At 41.2% G+C, this 21,975-nt stretch overlaps 1 protein-coding gene across 3 annotated transcripts in view; it reads left to right on the top strand.

The window, feature by feature from the left end:
• The window catches only part of LOC132379435 (hexokinase HKDC1-like), a 139,577-nt gene extending 119,680 nt beyond the window's left edge, over positions 1-19,897 (top strand). For 2 of the 3 annotated variants that reach the window (XM_059947295.1, XM_059947296.1), the window contains 5 exons: positions 954-1,053; positions 6,094-6,277; positions 10,049-10,204; positions 10,417-10,650; positions 18,836-19,897. In XM_059947295.1, coding sequence (XP_059803278.1) covers positions 954-1,053; positions 6,094-6,277; positions 10,049-10,204; positions 10,417-10,650; positions 18,836-18,965 — 804 coding nt within the window. In that variant the 3' untranslated portion in view covers positions 18,966-19,897. Of the gene's footprint in view, positions 1-953; positions 1,054-6,093; positions 6,278-8,988; positions 9,011-10,048; positions 10,205-10,416; positions 10,651-18,835 lie in introns of those variants that run through there. The other variant, XM_059947297.1, reaches the window with a different exon arrangement.
• The last annotated feature ends 2,078 nt before the right edge of the window (positions 19,898-21,975 follow it).

Raw genomic sequence — 21,975 nt, 5'->3', positions numbered from 1 at the left:
AGGGGTCCTTGAATATATTGGCTGCTTTCCCAAGGCATTGGTAACCCAGCAGGTCAATCAGCATCTATGGAGAAGTTTGGGCTGAGACCCTTCATCAAGAAGCATGTTTTGTGAGGATAGATTGAGCAAGTTAGGGCTTGAGAGTTGAGTACCTGTAAGACTCTACAGGGCAGGATTTGTGCAATAAGTGACAGAGTCCTGGAAAATTTTATAGAACAGAGAGTCCGAGGGGTATGGATACATAGTTCCTTAAAAATAGCAACACCGGTAGACAGGATGGTAAAGAAGGCATTTGGCATGCTTCTCTTCAACAGTCAGGTTACTGAGTATAGGAGCTGAAATGTCAAGTTACAACTGGACTAGATGTTGATGAGACCATACTTAAGAGTATTGTGTATAGTTGTGGTTGTGTAACTACAGGAAGGATGTCATTTACTTGGAAAGAGTGCAGAAAAGATTCACAGAGCTGTTACTAGCTGGACTAGAGGGTTTGAGTTATAAGGAGAGACTGAAAAGTATATAAATGTATATAAAGTCATGAGGGGCATGGATAAAGTGAATGGCCACTTTTTCCTCAGGGGAGTCTAAACCCAGAGGTTTAAGTTGAGAGAGGGACCTGAGGGGCAACATTTTCCACCCAGGTGGTGTTGAATATATGGAATGAGTGAGCAGAGGAAATGGTAGAAGTGGATACAATTGCAATGTTTAAAAGACATTTAGATGGGATTAGATAAGAAACATTTTGAGGAAGATGGACCATACACGGGCAGGTGGAACTAGCTCAGGTTGGCATGGATGAATTAGGCTGAAGCCCTGTTTCTATGCCATATAATTCTATGATTCTAATATCCAAGCCAGTGAAAACTATAATTTGCTTCTCCCTTCCTACCTCCTCTTACATCATAAATAGGAAATTTTAGTGCTTTTTTATATTGTTGTTATCCTGCTTCCAGGAGCTGAATCTGGATATTGTGGCGCTTCTGAATGACACAGTCGGGACCATGATGACCTGTGCGTATGAGAACCCTAATTGTGAAGTTGGACTGATTGCAGGTATGATTTAGTTGACCTTGTTCCTTTCAGACCACCATGTCCCTGCTAGCCATCATTCAGATATCTAAGCAATCCCACCCACCAGCTTTTAGTCCAAAGCCTTCCACACCTCAGTGATTGAACTACTGTGACTGTTCCTGCCTCTGCGATCTGGTCAGGGGGTGTGTTCCATATTGAACCCACTCTCTGGATGAGAAAATCCCTCCTCAAAGCCCCTCTGAACCTCTTGTTGCTTGTCCCAATCCTATGCCTAATGGCTTTAGGTGCCTCTGCTTTGGGGAAAAGATTCATTTTATCTACCTATCAACACCCCTCATAATTTTGTAAATATCTGTCAAGTCCCCCTTCAGCCACCTCCTGTCTAAGGAAAACAGACCTGGCTATACCCAATTTCCCTCAGGATCAATAAAGTGTGTGTGTCTGTCTGTCAGCCTTGTCTCAAAATTGAAACCTCCTGGTGAACCTCCTCTGCATTCTATAATACGATAACTCGAGGTGCACACAGTAGTTCTGCTGATCCCGTAACCTTCATGATTATATATTTTCTACCCCAGCTGATGTTGGAAAGCAATATGCCCTCTTCACCACCTTATCTACCTGTGATGCCGCCTTCAAGGTCTTTGGCCTTGTGCATCAGAGTCCTCTTTTCCTCAAAAATCCACAGGGCCCTACCATTCATTGTATATGTCCTACCCTTATTAGTCCTCCCAATGCGCATCCTCATGACCAGACCTTCAACTTGCCATTGCTCTGTCCCTCTTATTCTGCAGCTGAGACTATAAATCTCACATCAAAAACAGCATTGATTTTTATGTAAACTTCCCGATCATATACTCCGATCCAAACCCTGGCTGAAATTACATTCGCCACATGCACTCCATCACCTAAGATTTTTGAATCATAGGCCGTGAATTTCCTGGGCTTTCCATCTCCTCTGGAGAGAGAATGGGATTGAAAGGAAAAATGCACTCAGTGGCCACTTTATTAGGTACACCCGTACTCCTGCTCGTTAATGCATCTATCTAATCAGGCAATCATGTGGCAACAACTCAATACATAAAAGCATGCTGACATGGTCAAGAGGTTCATTTGTTGTTCAGACCAAACATCAGAATGAGGAAGAAATGTGATCTAAGTGACTTTGACCATGGAATGATTGTTGATGCCAGAAGGAGTAATTTGAGAATCTCAGAAACTGCTGATCTCCTGGGTTTTTCCACACACAACAGTCTCCAGCATTTACAGAGAATGGTGCAAAAAAAAGCATTCAGTGAGTGGCAGTTCTGTGGGTGAAAATGCCTTGTTCATGAGAGAGGTCAGAGGAGAATGGCCTGGCTGGTTCAAGCTGACAGAAAGATGATAGTAGCTCAAATAACCAATGTTACAAGGTGATGTGCAGTCGAACTTTGAAGTGGACAGACTACCACAGCAGGATACCACAGACATACATTCAGCGGCCACTTTGTTATGTACAGGTTAATAAAGTGGCCACTGCATGTAATTCAGTTGTGACTGAATGGCAGAGCAGACTCGATGGTTTGAAGTGCCTAATTCTGCTCCTATGTCTTATGATGTTATATACATTAAAAAATGTTATAACCATATAACCATATAACAATCACAGCACGGAAACAGGCCATCTCGGCCCTCCTAGTCCATGCCAAACTCTTAATCTCACCTAGTCCCACCTACCCACACTCAGCCCATAACCCTCCACTCCTTTCCTGTCCATATACCTATCCAATTTTACCTTAAATGACACAACTGAACTGGCCTCTACTACTTCTACAGGAAGCTCATTCCACACAGCTATCACTCTCTGACTAAAGAAATACCTCCTCGTGTTTCCCTTAAACTTCTGCCCCCTAACTCTCAAATCATGTCCTCTCATTTGAATCTCCCCTACTCTCAATGGAAACAGCCTATTCACGTCAACTCTATCTATCCCTCTCAAAATTTTAAATACCTCGATCAAATCCCCCCTCAGCCTTCTACACTCCAATGAATAGAGACCTAACTTGTTATGTACACTTAGAGATTCCAACACCAAATCAATGATCCAACAATGGTCACAACTGTTGCTGTGGCTACAGTTTGAAACTTTTCTAACAATGGAATCTCTTCCTATTCCCCTGTTGTTGTGTTATGATTTTCTCATTGTGTTGCTTTCATTACAAATTCAGAAATGGAGATCTTTGCTAATGATTCAATCTGCAGCCCATCAGAAAGCAGGCCTGTTGCAAAACCTGCTCAACATTCAGGCATGAGCTGATAGTGACAGGTCCCAGGAAATAATAATCTCGAACATGACGACGTCTAACCACTTCCCTTTGCTATTGAGTGGCATTGGCACCGACCAGATCCCCATTCTGGGGCTTACCACTGGCCAGGATCTCGGCTGGACCAGCACAAAAATATCATAGTGACTGCAGCAGGTCAGGAGCAGTGTATCATTCTTTGACTCCCAGCCAACAGCAAAGCACACATGTTACAATGTGATGGAATACTAGTGCAGTTCTAGACACCCATGTCAACAAGTTTCTGTGATGGACGTTTCTAGTAATAGAATATTGTTTGGTGTGCAGTTTCAACAAAACACCTCTGAGGAAGCAGGACACCATTCAGGCAACGTCCAAACATGAACTTCTCTTTGCACTGAAGCAGTGTGATTTCAGCAGTGTGCCAGTGGCTACACCCACAGCATTGCCCACAAGGAGGACAAAGACACCAGTAGGTTTCAGTACAGCCCAGGAACAGGCCCTTTGACCCACAATGAAAGCCCCTTGAAATTTGAGGGAGGGGTTTAAGGATTTGCGTAATAATGGTTCATTGCATCTAAACCCCACTCAACGTAAATTGAGTGGGATTTAGACACAATGAAACCTTATATCTCATGATGTGGACCTCACAGGGCTTGATACTGATTAGGAGATCAGGAGAGCAAATGAAAGTATGGGGAGAGGCATTAGTGGAACCTCAAATTCTATGTACTGCCAATTGGTCCCTCAGAGACTATATATTTGGGGAATTAAGCTGATGAACTAAGGCCTCAAGACTTAGGGGAACTGATGGATCAAGAGGACGTTATTGCCTTTGACCCTGTGTTGATGGAGCTTCAGTTCTGGTGTCACAGGATCCTTTGGCCCATATTCCTTTAGATCTTTCCTGACCATGTACCTATCCAATTACTTTTTAAATATTGTTAATGTACCTACCTCAATCGCTTTCTCTGGCAGCTCATTCCATATACTGTCTATGCCCTCATACTTCGATTAACCTGTCATTCTCCAGTGCTCCAATGAATAAAGTCCCAACTTGTTCAACTTCCCTCCATCCCTCAATTCAAATCCCGTCAATATCCCCATAAATCTTCTCAAGTACAGTTCTGACAAAGAATCTTCAACTGATATGTTAACCCTATTTCTCCTTCTCAGGTTGAGCTGAGGTAGACCTGACATCAGTGATAATCAGGAGCAGGAATATGTTTGGTTCACAGTTCGTTATACTCATGGCTGATCAGTGCTAATTATCTGAACTATCCCTATGTTTTGCTTCTCTTAATTTTTAGAAATCTATTAATCCTACTTTGAATAAACTCAGTAACTGAACTGAATCCCCCAAAGGCCATCAGGATTAAGAAATCCAAAGATTCAACGTGTCTAACTGAAGAAATCTATCATAATTGAGACCTTAAACAGCCTACCCATTACTCTGAGATTGTGACTACTGGTTCCAGACTTCTTAGCCAGGGAAAACATCCTTCCTGTTATCTACACAAAATGCTGGTAGAACACAGCAGGCCAGGTAGCATCGATAGGGAGAAGTGCTGTCGACGTTTCGGGCCGAGTCCCTTCGTCCTGACAAAGGGTCTCGGCCCGAAACATCGACAGCGCTTCTCCCTATCGATGCTGCCTGTCCTGCTGTGTTCTACCAGCATTTTGTGTGTGTTGTTGTTTGAATTTCCAGCATCTGCAGATTTCCTCATGTTTGCTCCTGTTATCTAGCTCATCAAGCCTTGTAAGACTTTTGTATCAGTGATATTAAGGTTTAAAGGAGGGTATGGAATATATGCCCAACAGAAAGGAGTACCTGTGGAACTGTCCTGTCAAAGGGAGCTCCAATATGCATTAAGCAATATTGTCTTGGTTCACTGGAAGAAAACCCAGCAGTAATTAAACGGTTGCTGAAGGCACAACACTTCAAAGGGTGACGAGAGACCTTGACGAGGATGGTAAGGACCCAAGTGCTGGAGTATCCGAGGCTAGGATCGAGGCAAATGAGAACTGAGCACTAAGCAAGACACTAGACGATAACCTACATTGAGCTTATGATTGAGCACTGAACCTCCATCTGGGTGTTTTTTAAGTACTTAAATCCTGGCACCAAAACATGTCAGCCAATTAACGGGATGTTCCGGAATCCTTAAAGGGGGCACAACAGCTATCCACACTCCAGAGAGTTAGAATGCCAAAATTCTGGAAGCTGGCATGGTTGGGTGTGTATCATAACATAAAAAGTATTATGACCTTGCAACGATTGCATTATATATTTACCAAAACAGTCAATTTTTCTAATGGTTAAATCTTGAGGCAAGAGGGTAAAAATTAGACCCATAATCCCCACGGTGTGAGGGGAACTATTTGCACAGATTAGGATATCTCAAGAACCAAGCCTTTTGGAAATGAATATAGGAAACTCTTACATTTTGGTGATTGGCAGACATTTGTTAACAGAAGTTCCTGAGGGATATGGGTTAATGAAAGTTTCAGAGGTTAGACCACAGATCAGTGTGATCTCACTGAATGGCAGAGCAGGCTCTGGCCTAAATTATGTTATTGCTGGGGTGGGGGGGAGTGTTCTGTTTCATAGCTGCTAGTTGTCTTTCTGTTGACGCACAGTCACCAAAGATGCCGGGCTCCTGTCCTGATATCACTGAGCATCTCCTGCAGGGAGAACTGGATGGAGGAGTGACGTAGAGAGAGGAACGGAGAATTTTGAATCTGTGTTTCCAATCTCTTGTGTTTACTTGTTGTACAACAGGAACTGGCACCAATGCCTGCTACATGGAAGAAATGAAGAACATCGAAATAGTGGATGGAGTTGAAGGCAGGATGTGCATCAACACAGAGTGGGGAGCATTTGGTGACAATGGTTGCTTAGATGATATCCGTACAACCTTTGACAGGCTTGTAGATATCAATTCATTAAATCCTGGGAAACAGAAGTAAGTAATATAACAAATGCCACATTTTTGTATACTTTTTGGCAGTGTGAATTGTGATGATTATGCTTCCATTAACCTCCTGTTGACAAGGTAACAGGAGTTTTCATGTCTGTTTTCTGCTCTCCTCTCCCAGAAGCTTTCTGGATTGTTGTCCTAATCATGGCAGGTTCACTTTGAGCTCTGTTTGGTGGAGAGTATGTCATCATATGATTCTCAGTGAAGCTCACTCTGCCAGACAGTAATACAATGCATCTAGAGCTGCATTGAAATTCAGAATCATATAGTGCAAGTGGAGATTGTTTTGTCTGTGCTGGCTCTTTGTAAGAGCTGTCTAACAAGTTCAGCTTTCGAACGCACTCCAGTTTTTCTTCAATACACCTGCCTTTATGTCTCCTTCAATAATGTATCAAGTTCATTTTGAAGATTAACAATGACACGATTACCTCTAACCATGAAGGCAGCACGACCCAAGTCATTGCAAGCACTGAAATATTCCTTTCAGCCCATCGAGTCCATGTCGGCCTAATTCCACTTACCACCACTTCGGCTATAGCGGGGGTCGGCAACCTGCGGCTCCCGAGCCATTTGTGGCTCTTTCACCTCTGTGCTGCGGCTTCCTGTGGCTTTGGGAAATAATTGGTCAGTATTTAATTAAAATGTATTTTATGTTAGTTTGTTAGCTTTTGAAATGTAATTCTAAATTTGAAGATTATGGTGATCTTGTACAATCTAAGTGTGGCGACACATTTCCTCACAATTAGCCAGCATTCCGGCTAAGGGAGATAGCCTACGGGGGTTTGTGAGTACGCGTCTTTTGCAGCATCTGCGTCCATGGGGGCTGGGTTGAGGGAGGCTTAAAAGCAAGGCTGTTTAGTTCGAATAAACTTATTCGACTGCAGTTTACTGACTGCGTGAGCACACCGCTACAACGTGTTTTTATCGCTATTAATATACGTCACCACTGCCAATACCTGACACCCGCCAGTGCGCGATTTCTTTAATTTTTCGATCCAAGGTAAGCCAACTATGGAGAATTCTAAAAAAAGAAAAGTGACTGAAGAAAACAGAACGTTTAATGATACGTGGACAGATTCATTTGCTTTCACTGTTGACGAGACTGGTTTACCGGTATGCTTAATATGCAATGAGAAACTAGCAAACAACAAAAAGTCAAATGTCGCAAGGCATTTCCAGAATAAACACGCAGCCTTTGCTCAAAAATATCCGGATGGAGATGAGAGAAAAAAAACCGTTTCGGAACTGATGCGGAAGGTTGATCTGAGCAAAAATCATTTCCAGAAATGGATGAAGTCTGGAAAATCAACGACATACGCCAGTTATATTGCCGCTCAGGAAATAGTCAGGCACGGGAAGCAGTTTACAGATGGTGAATATATAAAAGAATCTTTCATTAAGATTTCAGAACATCTATTCACGGACTTTAAAAACAAGAGTGAAATTGTGCAGAAAATCAGGGATATGCCCCTCTCTGCAAAGACTGTCAAAGACAGAACCATAAAAATGGCAGAAGACATCACAAGACAGCAAATTAAAGACATCAATTCAGCTGTGGCCTACTCGATTGCCTGTGACGAGTCTAAAGACAAAGGTGATATTGAACAAATAGCGTAGTTCTGCCGGTATGTAAACTCTGCCGGGCCACAGGAAGAACTGATTGAGTTGATACCTCTAAAAGACCAAACACTTGGGGAGGACATCTGTGAGGCTGTCTTGAATTGTTTAAGAGCCAAAGGAATAAAGACCACCCATCTGGTGTCAGTAGCTACTGATGGGGGCACCGAATATGACGGGAACGCACAAGGGAATTGTGGCTTTACTGCAGAAGTCGCTGGACAGAAAGCTGCTGACTTTTCACTGCATCTTGCACCAAGAGGCACTGTGCGCTCAAACATTTCCTCCGGAATGCACAGAAGTAATGGATGTTGTCATTCAGATTGTCAATAAAATAATGGCAAAAAGTTTAAATCACCGTCAATTCCGTTTGTTACTGGACGAGCTGGAAATTGCATATTCTGATCTCCTGCTGCACAACAAAGTCTGATGGTTGTCCAGGGGGGAGGTGCTGAAACGCTTTGTCGCGTGTCTGGAAGAAGTGAAAACTTTCCTGGGCAGCAAAGGGCTCAACTTTCCTGAGCTGGAACAGCCAGAGTGGCTGGAAAAGCTACACTTCATGGTAGACATGACAGCGCACCTGAACACGCTGAACACAGCTCTTCAACGGGGTAAGGACGTACAGCCCTGCACATGTTGGAGGATGTTTTGGCATTCGAGCGCAAGTTGACGTTGCTTGCCAGAGATTTACAGAAAGGCACATTGTCTCACTTCCCCAATTTGAGAGAGTTCAAACAAGGTCACGACATGATAAATTCGGAGTATTTACATTCTGCAATCATCGCAATGCAAACATCGTTTGGGAAACGCTTCTGTGAGTTCAGAGAGGAAAAAAACACATTATCCTTCCCGGTCACTCCCCTAAGCATCGATCCATCCCTACTAAATACGACTGCATTGTCAGGTGTGAGTCAACCTGAACAAGTATGATAAATATTTTAATTGCCTATTATTTTACGTATATTCATATGTTTTCATTGTTCAGTGAAATAGTCCTTTTATTTTTCAGGTTGACAGCTGGCTGACGTTATTTTTGGTTTGCTGCTGGCGGCAAATTTAAGTTTGGCGTTTTTCATAAATACAAGAAGGACTCAAATAGACGTTGAGTATTTTACTTAAAAGTAACCTTCAACCCAACGTCTTTTTTTCGGAGTTCAAAATGTTTTTGTTGCATGCAGAAATGTAATTTCATTTTCTCTGCAGGAGTTCATCAATTTCATAAATGCAACACATTATAGTTTGTTTATACATAGCATAAAGGCAAAACAAAACGTTGTATGCAGTGTTATTTCATTTTAAATGTCAAGCGGGTTTTGCGGCTCCCAGTGTTTTCTTTTCTGTGGGAAACGGGTCCAAGTGGCTCTTTCAGTGGTAAAGGTTGCTGACCCCTGGGCTATAGTCTTCTCTCTGCCTTGATAATTCAAGTGCTCGTATAGATACTCCTTAAAATTGTGAGAATTTTTGCTTCCACCACCCCAGCTCCTCAGGCAGAGCATTCTAAACTTTAACCACACACTGAGGGGAGAAAGTTCTTCCTGAAGTCCCCTCTTAACCTCTTACGCCTTAAATACATGCCTTCTTCAATGGAGAGAGTCTGCCCTGTCGATGCCCAACATAATCTAGGACAACTCTCTTAGCTTTCTTCACTCCAAGAAATATAGACCCCACCTACTCAATCAACTATGTCTCTGACACACTGCATCCAGGTGACGCTCTGGTGAATCTCCCCTGTACTCTCTCCAGTGCAATCAAGTCCTTTTCTACACTGAGGTGACAAGTTCCATAAGTGGCCCCGCCAATGTTTGTATCAGTTTAATAATGTTTATAACAGTTACTTGCTGACAATATTTCTACTCGTCATGCTTCGTACAAAGACGTTCTTCAAGACCATCTGGCTTTTCTGTTAGTGGAAGCTGTTTCTCTCTGTCTAAATCAAAGCACTTCATGATTTAAGACTCCTCTCTTAATTATCTGTTTGGCCTCGCTGGGCTGGTCTCAACACTACGCATTTCTCCCAACCTGGTAAATCTTCTCTGCAGCCTTCCAAGCCTCCAAGGAGATTCCTAGCCCAGAAGATTTGGAAATAAGGTTTATTTTATAACAAAACAGTTACTGCCTTACCTCTCTCTCTTTCACTAGATATGAGAAAATGATCAGTGGAATGTATCTGGGGGAAATTGTGCGCAACATATTGATAAACTTCACAAAGCATGGACTTTTATTTAGAGGCTTTGTTTCACCTGTACTAAAGACTAGTGGCATTTTTGAAACCAGCTATATGTCCCAGATAGAGAGGTATGTAAAGAAATCAATAAGCAGCTTCTCTTAAGCTTTTGACATTTTCACAGCCTGCTTACTTTTTATTCAATAAAGTAAATTAGATACTACATGTATTTAAAGCCTTTTATGTCCTCAGACATCTCCAAATGATTCATTTAATGATTATGCTTGGTTTATGATTACTGTTATTAAGCAGGCAATTTTTCTTTTAAATAATCTGAACACAGTGACCGCCTGGGTCTGCTCCAGGTCCATTCAATCCTCCAGAACCTCGGCCTCGACTGCACTTGTGACGACAGTATCATCGTGAAGGAGGTGTGCAGTGTTGTTTCGAAGAGATCCGCCCAGCTCTGTGGCGCAGGGATGGCTGCTGTCGTGGACAAAATAAGGGAGAACCGGGGCTTGAACCACCTAGAGATTACCGTGGGTGTTGATGGAACTCTCTATAAGCTTCACCCGCAGTAAGTGCATGACCAGTCCCACTGTTACAAAAAGTAATTCTGATCAGGTAAAATCAAGCTACAGCTTTGTGCAGCAGAGTGCAATGCTGCATCAAAGAACACACGTAGAACAATATTTTGTTTAAAATTATAGGACAATATGGAGGGCTCAATGTGTCTCTGGGTAGAGCACAACCAGACAAAGTTCTCCAGCTGTCCCCTCTGCACTTCCCCCAGGGTTTGGTACCGTTACACTAGTATCGGGACAAGCCATGTGATGGCTTGCCTGCTGACCGCCAGTTATTACTGGAAGAAAGACAAACTGGTATAGGTTTCCATTTGCCCATCGTCCATTTCACCTTTTGTTGATTCTGCTGTGACCCTGACTGTTCCCTAGAGCATTGTGCTTGGACCACTGGAATGGGGAGGCGCCCTTGTTGCCCGCAAGCCCATCTTAAATGAATGCACACGGCCTGCAACTGAGTGACAAAGCGAGCAAAATTGAGAAGCATTTCTCTATGTATAGAGTGACAGAAGCATAGGCACAGAAACAAGGTCTACTGCCCACTGTTTCAGTGCCAATTGTCAAGTACCTTATCGCATTTACCAGCTCTTGGTCCACAGCCATAATGTTCAAGGTTCAAGTGCTTGTCCAGATACGTTTAATATTCTGAGAGTAGCTGCTTCCACCGCAGAGCGTTCCAGATAACAACCACCCTCTTGGTGAAAATTATGTTCCTCAGATTACCTCTAACTCTCTTGCTCTTCATCCTCGGGCAGCATGGTAGTGTAGCAGTCAGTGTAACACTATTACAGCTCGAGTCCAATTCCGGATATATGTGTGTTCTCCCCATGACTGCATGGGTTTCTTCCGGGTGCTCTGGTTTCCTCCCACATTCCAAAGACGTACTGGTTAGTAGGTTAATTGGTCAAAAGGGTGTAACTGGCAGTGTGGTCCTGTTGAGCTGGAAAGAGCTGTAACCATGCTGCATCTGTAAGTAAAACTAAAAAATATCAACTCATGTCCTCTGGTGTTGGATGTCTCCATGACGGGAAATGTCACTAATAATTCTATATACTACAATCAAGCCCCGCCTCACCTCAGAGATCTTTGCTCTGGCAATGAAAAGGTCAATAATCTTCTCTTCATCGGCTCCAGTGCAATCACATCCTTCTTGTTGTCCCATCCGTGTTAACATACATTTTGACCGACCTTAAATATTCTGCTCATGACTTATATAACTGAAATGGTATCGTCTTCATTGTTTTCCAATTCTTGATTATTAATATTTATTTCAAATCTTTCTGCATCTGCTCTTGAAAACAAGAGCCATACCTTGCATGGCTACTTCTAATTCAGATTTCTCTGAGCGACATCTTAGACCTTCCAAGCATATGTTCTGTTTCCCAAACTCTAAAGTGATGGAAGGGGAACTTCCCTCTATTTCCAAATTCCCTATTGCTTCCTCTCCCATTTCCAGATGATTATCCATTATTTTATTATTCATGTAATTAAGAAGTTCAATTTTGCACATGTTTCCAGTAGGCCAGACTCTTGCACCTCATTGTAATTTAGATCCTTCGTGTACAAGAAGAGAAACTGAAATGATACTTATCAATAGATCAGTTTGGGCTAAATTTGTTGCTGCTATGGATATGCTTCTAAGCATTGTCAAGTACTTAAGCATTTGAAACAAAATGGTTGGTGCCAGACATTTAGCCACTTGTTAAGTCAGGACTTGTGTGTAAAGAGGCAGGGCATCAAAGCTATAATTCCTAAAAAAAAAAGTGGTTTCAAACTGAAACCAATTTTATAGCGAGACTGGGAAATCATTTCATTGGCAATGGTATCTTAAACTGGAGGTAAGTACAAGAACTGATTCAAACTTCAATCTCATGGGGTCCTTTCAGGCAGCTTTTAGGATGCTTGAAAGTGCAGTGATGGTCAGCACATCACCCTCGTCTTGAATTCTTAGCTTGACAGTTCTGTCAGCTTTTGGAAAATGTGCAAGAGTACTGAAGCACCTGAAGTCTGAGACTTCGAGCACTCGCTGGAAAATATACAGGCAGAATGCAGCCAGTGGAATACAGTACTACCAGGATTGGCACTAAGTAATTGTTATTGGAATTTTATTGAGATGGACAACTTCTTTCTTTCTTTCTTTCTAAATCTTTTTTATTATTATTAGTAATATGGACAGAATACAAATGATATATTGATAAAGAAATTACCAACATACAAATTCATTACATACAAAAAAACATACATAATAGTTACAATATAAATGAGTTTACCAAGACATAAGCCATAAAATATATGTATGAACATGGTAAATCTAAATATTTCATAATATATGATATAAAAAAAACAGAAAAAAGAAAGAAAAAATATATATATAATGCAAAACTAGCTAATCTACTAATCTAATAACTAATATAGAAGAAAAAAGAAACAAAAAAAGAGAGAGAGAAAAAAAAGGGGGCTGTTTATAATATCTCACAAAAATAAGTATTCATCAATGCCGTCACTTCCGGTCCTCTCAACATACATAAGCTAAAAGCTGGCAAATCAAATGAACTTGGCACAGGGTCATATTACATCATATGAAAATGTTGAATAAATGGTCTCCATAACTTTTCAAATTTAATAGGTCTGAAAAGTACCACTTCTAATTTTTTCTAAATTTAAACATAACATAGTTTGAGAGAACCAATTAAATACAGTGGGAGGATTAATTTCCTTCCAATTCAACAACAATAAAAGAGTTTCCATCTTAGTACGTTTCCTCAAACCAACAGAATAAGAAATAATCTGTCCACGTATATACGCTTTAAAAGTGTCCCAAAGTGTCCCGCAGGAGATATCATCTGTAGAATTAGTTGAAAAGAAGAAGTCGATCTGCTCCTCCATAAATTTTATAAAGTCAGAGTCTTGCAACAAGGTAGAGTCAAATCGCCATTGTCTGGCATTAGAAGCTGTATCCGTAAATTTCATAGAAAGTAATAATGGAGCATGATCAGAGATAGCTATAATATCATAGTTACAACCAATTACCAATGGAATAAAACAAGAGTCTACAAAAAAATAATCAATTCTCGAATAAGAGTGATAAACATGTGAGAAAAAAGAAAACTCTTTGTCTTTAGGATGCCGGAATCTCCAAATATCAAAAACTCCATTGTCAGTCAAAAAAGAGTTAATACAAGTGGCCGACTTATTAGGTAAAGTCTGAATAGATAAAGATTTCAGAGGATTTAAACAACAATTAAAGTCACCACCCATTATTAACTTATATTCGTTTAGATTGGGTAAAGAGGTAAATAAGGACTTAAAATAGTCAGGACAATCCACATTTGGAGCATAAACATTAACCAAAGCAACCTTTTTATTACAAAGTAAACCCATAATTAACAAAAATCTACCATTCAGATCCGAAAAAATATCATGTTGAACAAATGGAATAGAGGAGTCAATAAAAATTGAAACTCCTTTTACTTTAGCATTCGAATTTGCGTGATACTGTTGACCCCGCCAAAATCTAAAAAAACGAAATTTGTCCTCCTTCCTCACATGAGTTTCTTGTACAAAAATGATATGAGCATTAAGTCTTTGGAATACTTTGAAAATCTTCTTTCGTTTAATTGGATGATTTAAACCATTAGTATTCCAAGACACAAAATTAATGGTCTGAGCCATAATCCTAAAATCAACTCTTTGGTATAGAAAGGGTTAACCAACTTATAAACTCATGCACCCGGAAGAGGAACAAAAGTAGTGAGAAGACCCGGAAGTGACGACAACACAGACATATTTGAAGTTCAAAAACAGCCCAAATAAAAAAACTAACACAAACTGGTGTAAAAAAAATAGAATTAGAAAACAGACCATCCCCCCACCCCCCAAGAGAAAGAGAAAAAGCCAAAATATGACTTAAGAAAGGAAAAAGTAAGACTAATCCTACCCCCATGTCAGCTGAAGAACACTCCATATATAAAGGATATATATAAAAGAATCACCCCAACTTTAAAAATTAAAATCGCTGTAATAAAAACCATATTTCTAAGTATAGTTAGTTGTAAAAAAAATAAAAATATAATCACTAAAAAAAAACTTATAAATCGGGCTCTAGCCCAGACAAAACAAAAAATATTTAAGCTATGATAAGCAATGCATTGTAGGAAAAAGATGAAAGAAAGAAAAAAAATAACGCCATCTTAAGCAAAACCAAAAATCTTTTTCAAAAAACCACCATCTTAATCAAAGAAAAATTCATCTTCAAAGAATTAAAAATATACCTTCAAAGGAACAAAGTTAATGGACAAGTATGTAGTATAATGGTTAAAGTGTATAAGGCAGAACAATTAATATGGAAAAACACACTTTAACTTAAGTATAAAGTATAGGATGAACCTACACCAATAACCAGATTTTAATTCTGGTTTAAGAGATCGAGAACCATCTTATACGATCAGAATCATTCATTTATTAGAGACCGGTGTCTGTAGCAGTAGGGAAGTTCTCCTCCAGATATTTTCTCGCTTCTGAAGTTGAAAGGAAAACCTGTCGTGGAGCATTCGACGGAGAAATTCGAAGCTTCGCAGGGTATAGGAGCGCAGGTTTCAGATTTTTCTCATAACATTCAGCCATCAACGGTTTAAAAAGAAGCCTTCTTTTTAAAAGGTCAGGGCTAAAGTCTTCGACCAGGCGGAAGCAGAATTCTTTGTATTTAATCATTCCTGCCCGACAAGCTGCTCGTATAAGTTGTTCTTTGTCATGTACATAATGGAACCGGACAATTACCACCAAAGGTTTGTCTGTAACACTCGGTGATCGACGCCGAATTCTATGTGCCCGATCCAATAAAGGAGGGTTATTCGGGAAAATCGTCGGAAACGCTTCTTTTAAAAGTTGAGCAAATTATTTCGAAGGGTCATCTTTTTCAATGCCGTCTGGAAGACCAAGTATATGTAAGTTCTGTCTTCTGGACCGATTCTCAAAATCGTCACTCTTAGCTTTAAGGGCTTCCATCAGCTTAATGGTCGAAATTAAATCCTGTTGCAGTTTTTCAATAGTCAAATCTCGCTTCCGAGCATCTTCTTGCAAAGACGCAATAAGAGCTTGTTGCTGTTTAATTACTAAGTCCATCTTAACCATGTACTCTTGAAAAACCTTTATATCTTCTTTAAAAAATTGTTGTAGTTCAGCAAATTTTTTATCCAAAACCTCCATAAACACTTCAAAAGTTAATTGAGTTTGTTGTGGCGGAGCCTGCTTCTTTCCGTTACCGTTCTGATTGCGTCCAGGGTCCCGTCCCTTAGACCTGAGAGACATTTCTGTTTGCATATCTTCAAAAGTTCACAACAAACTCTTGGCAGTAAGTTAAAAAAAAATTAACAAAGAAACTTTCGGTATAGGTAAAAATAAGCTGAATAAGGGTGAGCAAAGGTTAAAAAAAAAGTAAAGGTTATGGAGCGAATCCAAAACAGTACTCACTCCATGAGCGTCTCCAGCTGACTCTCCACACAAACTTCTGAGATGGACAACTTCTGATAGGGATGAAAGTGCGAATACTGAGCGGACGTTTCCTTTAGTAGGAATATCTAGAACTAGAGTGCATTTTTTCAGAATAACGGGTTGCTCATTTAAAGAGGATTTTCTTTGTCTCGGGAGAACATGAAACTTTGGAATTCTGTACCAAGGCTGTTATGGAGATGGAATTATTGAATTCAGGGTGAAGACTGATAGACATTTGAACTACAGCAATATCAGATTGTGTGGGAAAGTGCTGTAGAGGCCTGGATTACATCAGCCATATTTATTGGTGGGCCATTAAAAGGCCAATTGGCCCGCACCTGCTCCTTTTTCTTCTTTTCTCTTGGACAGCACTTTTCACTTTTAACACTTTTCTTACCTGTTAGTATGTCATCTGAGAGAAGATGCTGAACACCTGCTATCGCAGTAATTCTCTCTGCAGGATTATGAACTGAGGAAAATAACAGGGCTGCAGGGGGAGCAGCAATGCTAGACTGATGCAGCAGGTCAGGCTGAAACTGTGGAGAAGGGAAAATTCTGCTCTTGTTACCGGTGGAAAACCTTGTATCAGAACTGGCTATCTGGAAAATGACGAGTTCATTATAGATTCCCAAAAGAGATGAGGTGCAGTTTCTCAAGCTAGCGTTGAGATTCTTTGGAACGGAGGACCAAGGAAAGGGAGATCACAGTGGGAGTAGGGAGGAAAGATAAAGTGACAGGGAAGTGAAAGCTCACATAAACCGAGATGAAGTGTTCTGGAAAACTACCACCTAACTTGATTTTTCTTTCTGCATGAAGAGTCGAAAACATCATGGGTACCAAGGAAATGCAGGTGAATTGCTGCTACACCTGAAAGGTTTATTTAGATCCCTGGATGGTGGGAAGGGAAGAGGTAAAAGGGCTTTTTTAGCAGCTTCTTTTCAACATCTTCAATCACTGCATTGCTGATTGAAGCATTTCCTGACAACAGGCGAGCTAACAAACGTACAATTCACAGATTTTGCTTCAGCTCTGAAGGGATTACTGAGGAGACAGAGGAAAAGATTCAAGGATGTGGTGAATGAAAGCCACCTGAATAGATCCGCACTCACTCCTGGGACCCTCTGACCCATAATTGTGCAAAATGCAAAAGAAGTGTTCAGAATGGTGTGGAGAACCCCTGGGCCTTCAGCCCTGTTGTATTTGCTCCAAAGATGAGGTACTCTGCCCAGGTGCCCCAATGATGTCTCCTCCCTCCTTAACCATGGCTTCCTTCCTGCTAATGTGAACATTTCTTACACCTCTACCCTCACACCTTCTCCATCTGCAGGCAGCAAAAGCAGTTTGTGTGGTTTTCACCTTCCAGCCCGCAAGCCTCTGCATTCAATGGACCTCCCTTGACCATTTCTGCCAGCTCCAACGTGACCCTATCACCAGACACGTATTCTCCTCCCTCTGGTCTAGCATTCCATCCTCATCGACTGCTTTGTGAAGCACCAGCGTAGTGAGCTTGCAGCTGCCTGTCACTGTAATTCACCATTGCACTCCCTCCCACCCCTAACTTGGCCTCCTGCAAAGCTGTAGTGAAGCCCAATGTGAGCTAGAGGAACAACAGCTGATCTTCCATCTGGGCATGTTGCAGCCTGCAGGAGACTATTCTCCAACTTTAGATAACTTGCTGTTTGTATAAGAATTAGTTGTTTTTGCTTGTTTTTTTATATAGTCCAACTTTACAACATCAAACTATAAAACCAGCAACATAATACAGAAAGAAGTTTTTTAGTTTCTTAACTTCCCAGGATTTCACCATATCGGAGAAACTCAATTTTTCCTCCCCTCCCCACCTCCAATTAGGCCATTCAGCCCATCGAGTCTGCTCCGCCATTTCATTATGACTGATTCCGGATCCATTTCAACCCCATACACCTGCCCTCTCACCACATCCCTCGATGCCCCAACCAATCAGGAAACTATCAGCTTCCACTTTGAATATACCCAAGGACTTGGTCTCCACCGCATCTGTGGCAGAGCATTCCACAGATTCACCACTCTGACGTAAAAAGATCCTCCTTACTTCTGTTCTAAAAGGTCACCCCTCAACTTTGAGGCTGTGCCCCCTAGAGATGGATAGCCCCAGCAGAGGAAACATCCTCTCCACGACCATCTAATTTAGTCCAGAGATGCTGTCTGGTCTAAGGAGCTTTTTCCAACATTTTAAGTTTTTCACATTTTTAGCCATTTACGGTTCTACTGATTGTCATTCAGTTTCAGCGATCTTGAAGAACTCCTTAGAAGAGGGTGAAATTATCCATTAAAATATAATAGCCAATTTGATTGCAGAAAATATAATTACTGATTTATTATATTTGTAAAGATGAAACATTGGTTTGTATTAAACAGAACTTCTTCAGCTGTGCAAATAAATTAGAGAAATGATTCACTATTACCAGTCAATTATGTTTGTTTTGTACAGCACGGAAAGATGCAGCTGTGGAAATCCGTTGTGTCATGTAAAGTATTTGAGTTTGGTTACATAACCTCCATAGATGTACATTCTATTTTTTGAAAGCTTTTAAACCCGACCACATTAACATAGCTCACAATAGGATTTCAATGCACTCCACCTTTTACCCTGTTGATACTCGCCTGTGAGGAAGTTTAAGTTTTACTCACAATAATTTACTTATCTTTCAGTTTTTCCACAATCATGCAGGAGACAGTAAAGGATCTGGCTCCCAGCTGCGATGTGAAGTTCGTGCTTTCTGAAGATGGCAGTGGAAAAGGTGCAGCACTTGTTACAGCAGCAGTGAAACAATCTAACTAACAGTGTCACCAACAAAACAGCAAACAGGGCTCATTACAAACACCAGCGTGGCTGATTGTGACATTGTTATCGGTTAATCAGTTTTCTCAATATCAATTCATTCCTCAAAATTGATCTTTAAGGTACAAAACTCTTCAAGTAATAATCTCACAGATCACTTCAATGTCCTTGCTTGCGAGGTGACCATTGTGGGGAAATTCCATCACATCGCATTATGATTATCATTATGATAATCAATTTTAGTTTAAAATTCAGTTATCGAAAGTACTGATTAATAAAAACTGCTTGTGCACAAAACTGAACAAATGAATATTCCTCTAGGTCTGTAATAACTCATTATTTCTAGTTGGAATAAGCCTCACCAGCTAAAGCAGGACGGCTTTATGAGAAAACTAAAATGAGAATTACTTTTTACATTCAGTGAAATGCTTCCATCAGACTCACACTGGAGCAGGGTAAGGCCGTACATCCTGAGTGAGAAGGCTGAAGTTTCTCTGTGCGAGTGGCTATAGGTTTGGGACCAGGCAAGTAACTACAGTGCATATTGTGGCTGGTATGCACCTCTGCCACAACATGCCAAGTGTTTGCAATGGAGGCTGGGGAGCCAATCACATGAACTATTTTGTCCTGCATGGTACCAAGCCTAAATATTGTTTAAATTGCACTAACCAGGCAAGCGTCCGTCAGTACTTCCAAAGATCCTACCATTCAGTGGGTGGGAAGTGCATCACTTCTCAGTTTTCTGGATCAATTTCCATCTCATCTGATATTGCATGTGTGGTGTGTGGCCAAGTGGTTAAGCTGTTGGACTAGTGATCTGAAGGTCATGAGTTCGAGACCCAGCCGAGGTAATGTGTTGTGTCCTTGAGCAAGGCTCCAGTCCACCCAGCTGAAAATGGGTACCGGCAAAATGCTGGGGGTTAACCTCGCGATAGGCTGGCATCCTATCCGGGGGGGGGGGGGGTGCCACGGAAACTGGCATAAGCACCTATAAAGCTCAGAACAGACTTTACATTGCACAGCTTACCAATATCATTCTTTAGGCAACACTGTTTTTTTTGTGTTGTCAGACAACATACCAACCTCATTCTTTTTACATTTACATCGGAGTCATTAACATGCAATACCTCGTCATGCTTTGAAGGCTTGCATGCCTCAATGACCCAGAGGGCCAGAGTTAGGGTTTTATGCTTTGGCTCTTGGCAGAGTCACTTATGCCAAACAGGTCAAGGGGTAGAGGCCAAACGGTCCTCCAGGTTCAGGCGTTCAGGTCAGGGCTAACAACCCTGACTGGTTAAAACAAAACTGTTACAGAAACAGCAATGAAGAATCCTTCTACATGTGAGTGTGACGGCATTCCTGAGGCTCCAGCCGGGATTTGCATGACCGACAGTAAACCGAGAGGAAGCTACTGGCATGATGTAGGAAGCTGTGAACGCTGCCAGAGATGGAGGACTTCATTGCTCCCCTAAACACCAATGGCATAACGGGCAAAAGAAGAAGACTAATGTACATTATAAACTAAAGGGTCCCAGCATCGAACGCTATGGTACATCATCAGTCTTAGTCTTCCAATCACAAAACAGCCCTCTGCCTCCTGTCACCAAGTCAGTTTCAGGTCTAATCTGCCAATTTGCCCCATATCCCCATGATTGAGACCCATGAATCGGTTCCCACTAAGGGTAATGTATTAATTTGAAGCCTTCAAATAGGAGTGTTGTGGAACAGAGGCATCTTGGAGTACTTAGGAAATAATTCGCTTAAAGTGGTGTCACAGCATGTAGGAGTCAAAGCATCAAAATTGGAACCAAGATTGACTTGGCAATGGTGGGAGGCTCCTTTTGTGATTCAGGGCCTGTGACCAGTAGTTAATCACAGGGATTTGTACTGAGACCTTGCTCTTTGTCCTATACATTAACAATTACAACATGAATGTAGGATGTAGATGGGCTGCCACAGCAGCGTAGCAGTTAGTGCGATGCTATTACAGCTTGCGGTGTCAGAGTTCAGAGTTCAATTCCAACATCCTCTGTAAGAAAATCTATACGTTATCCCCTGTGGAGCATCAGTTCCCTCCTGGTGTTCCAGTTTTCTCTCACAGTCCAAAAAACATACTTGTTAGTAGTGTAGCAGTCACTCGAAAACAAACCAAAGCCGCTGAGAGACTAGCCAGGATAATCATCACGCTCCCAAATGCAAATCTCCAAATCAGAAAAGGTACAATTGATCTTTACCAAGAAATCAACAATGACAAATAATCTTGTAGCGATAAAAAACTAACAAAACTAAATGAATGTTATAACGGTCTAACGTACGGTCTGATCGCAATATTAGCGTTTGAATAGCTTCACTGTGTGTTTCTGATAGACTTCCAATGAGCAATCTACTGCAGGTAGCGTTCCAATAGCGTCCTAATTAGTGGTCAATGAAAAATATCATTCCCCATGGCCCAACCCCTCTTCGCTAGACTAAACAACTAACTAACCAGCCGTAAGCGTAAATCCATAACTATGTTCATTTGCTTCTACCATGCCCCAATCCACGGGACGGATGACCATAATAAATGCACCACAAAATACAATGCATGCAGAAAATAGATACATGACTTCAATAGATAGAAAATAGATATGTGGCTCCTACATCCCAGCCCCTTAATTATTACACTACTGAAATAGGAGACATGAAATTTTCAAAGACAAACATCTTAACATTTCTACAAATGTCATCTTCTTTCTTAGTCATGTAACAGTCATCTGGGCCAGAGGTTACCAGCACTTAGCCCAGTACAGAGTGGTCTTTACCACCACCCTCTGTCAAGTCAAAGTCATGAAGCTTCTTGAGCTGTAGTTCTTAAGCCTCTGCCTCAAGCAGAAGCCAGATCTTGGTTTTAGAAATGTCCACAAAGCTGGTGTTGGTCTTGATGCGCACCCACAGAACAAATCCCTTTCAGTCGGGTAAATGTGTGGTAAATATCCCTTGACCCACTGTTTCCAAAACAAATTTGACATTT

This window comes from Hypanus sabinus, chromosome 22 (assembly GCF_030144855.1).
Source record: "Hypanus sabinus isolate sHypSab1 chromosome 22, sHypSab1.hap1, whole genome shotgun sequence".
NCBI lineage: Eukaryota > Metazoa > Chordata > Chondrichthyes > Myliobatiformes > Dasyatidae > Hypanus > Hypanus sabinus.
This window is presented reverse-complemented; position numbering and strand designations above follow the sequence as displayed.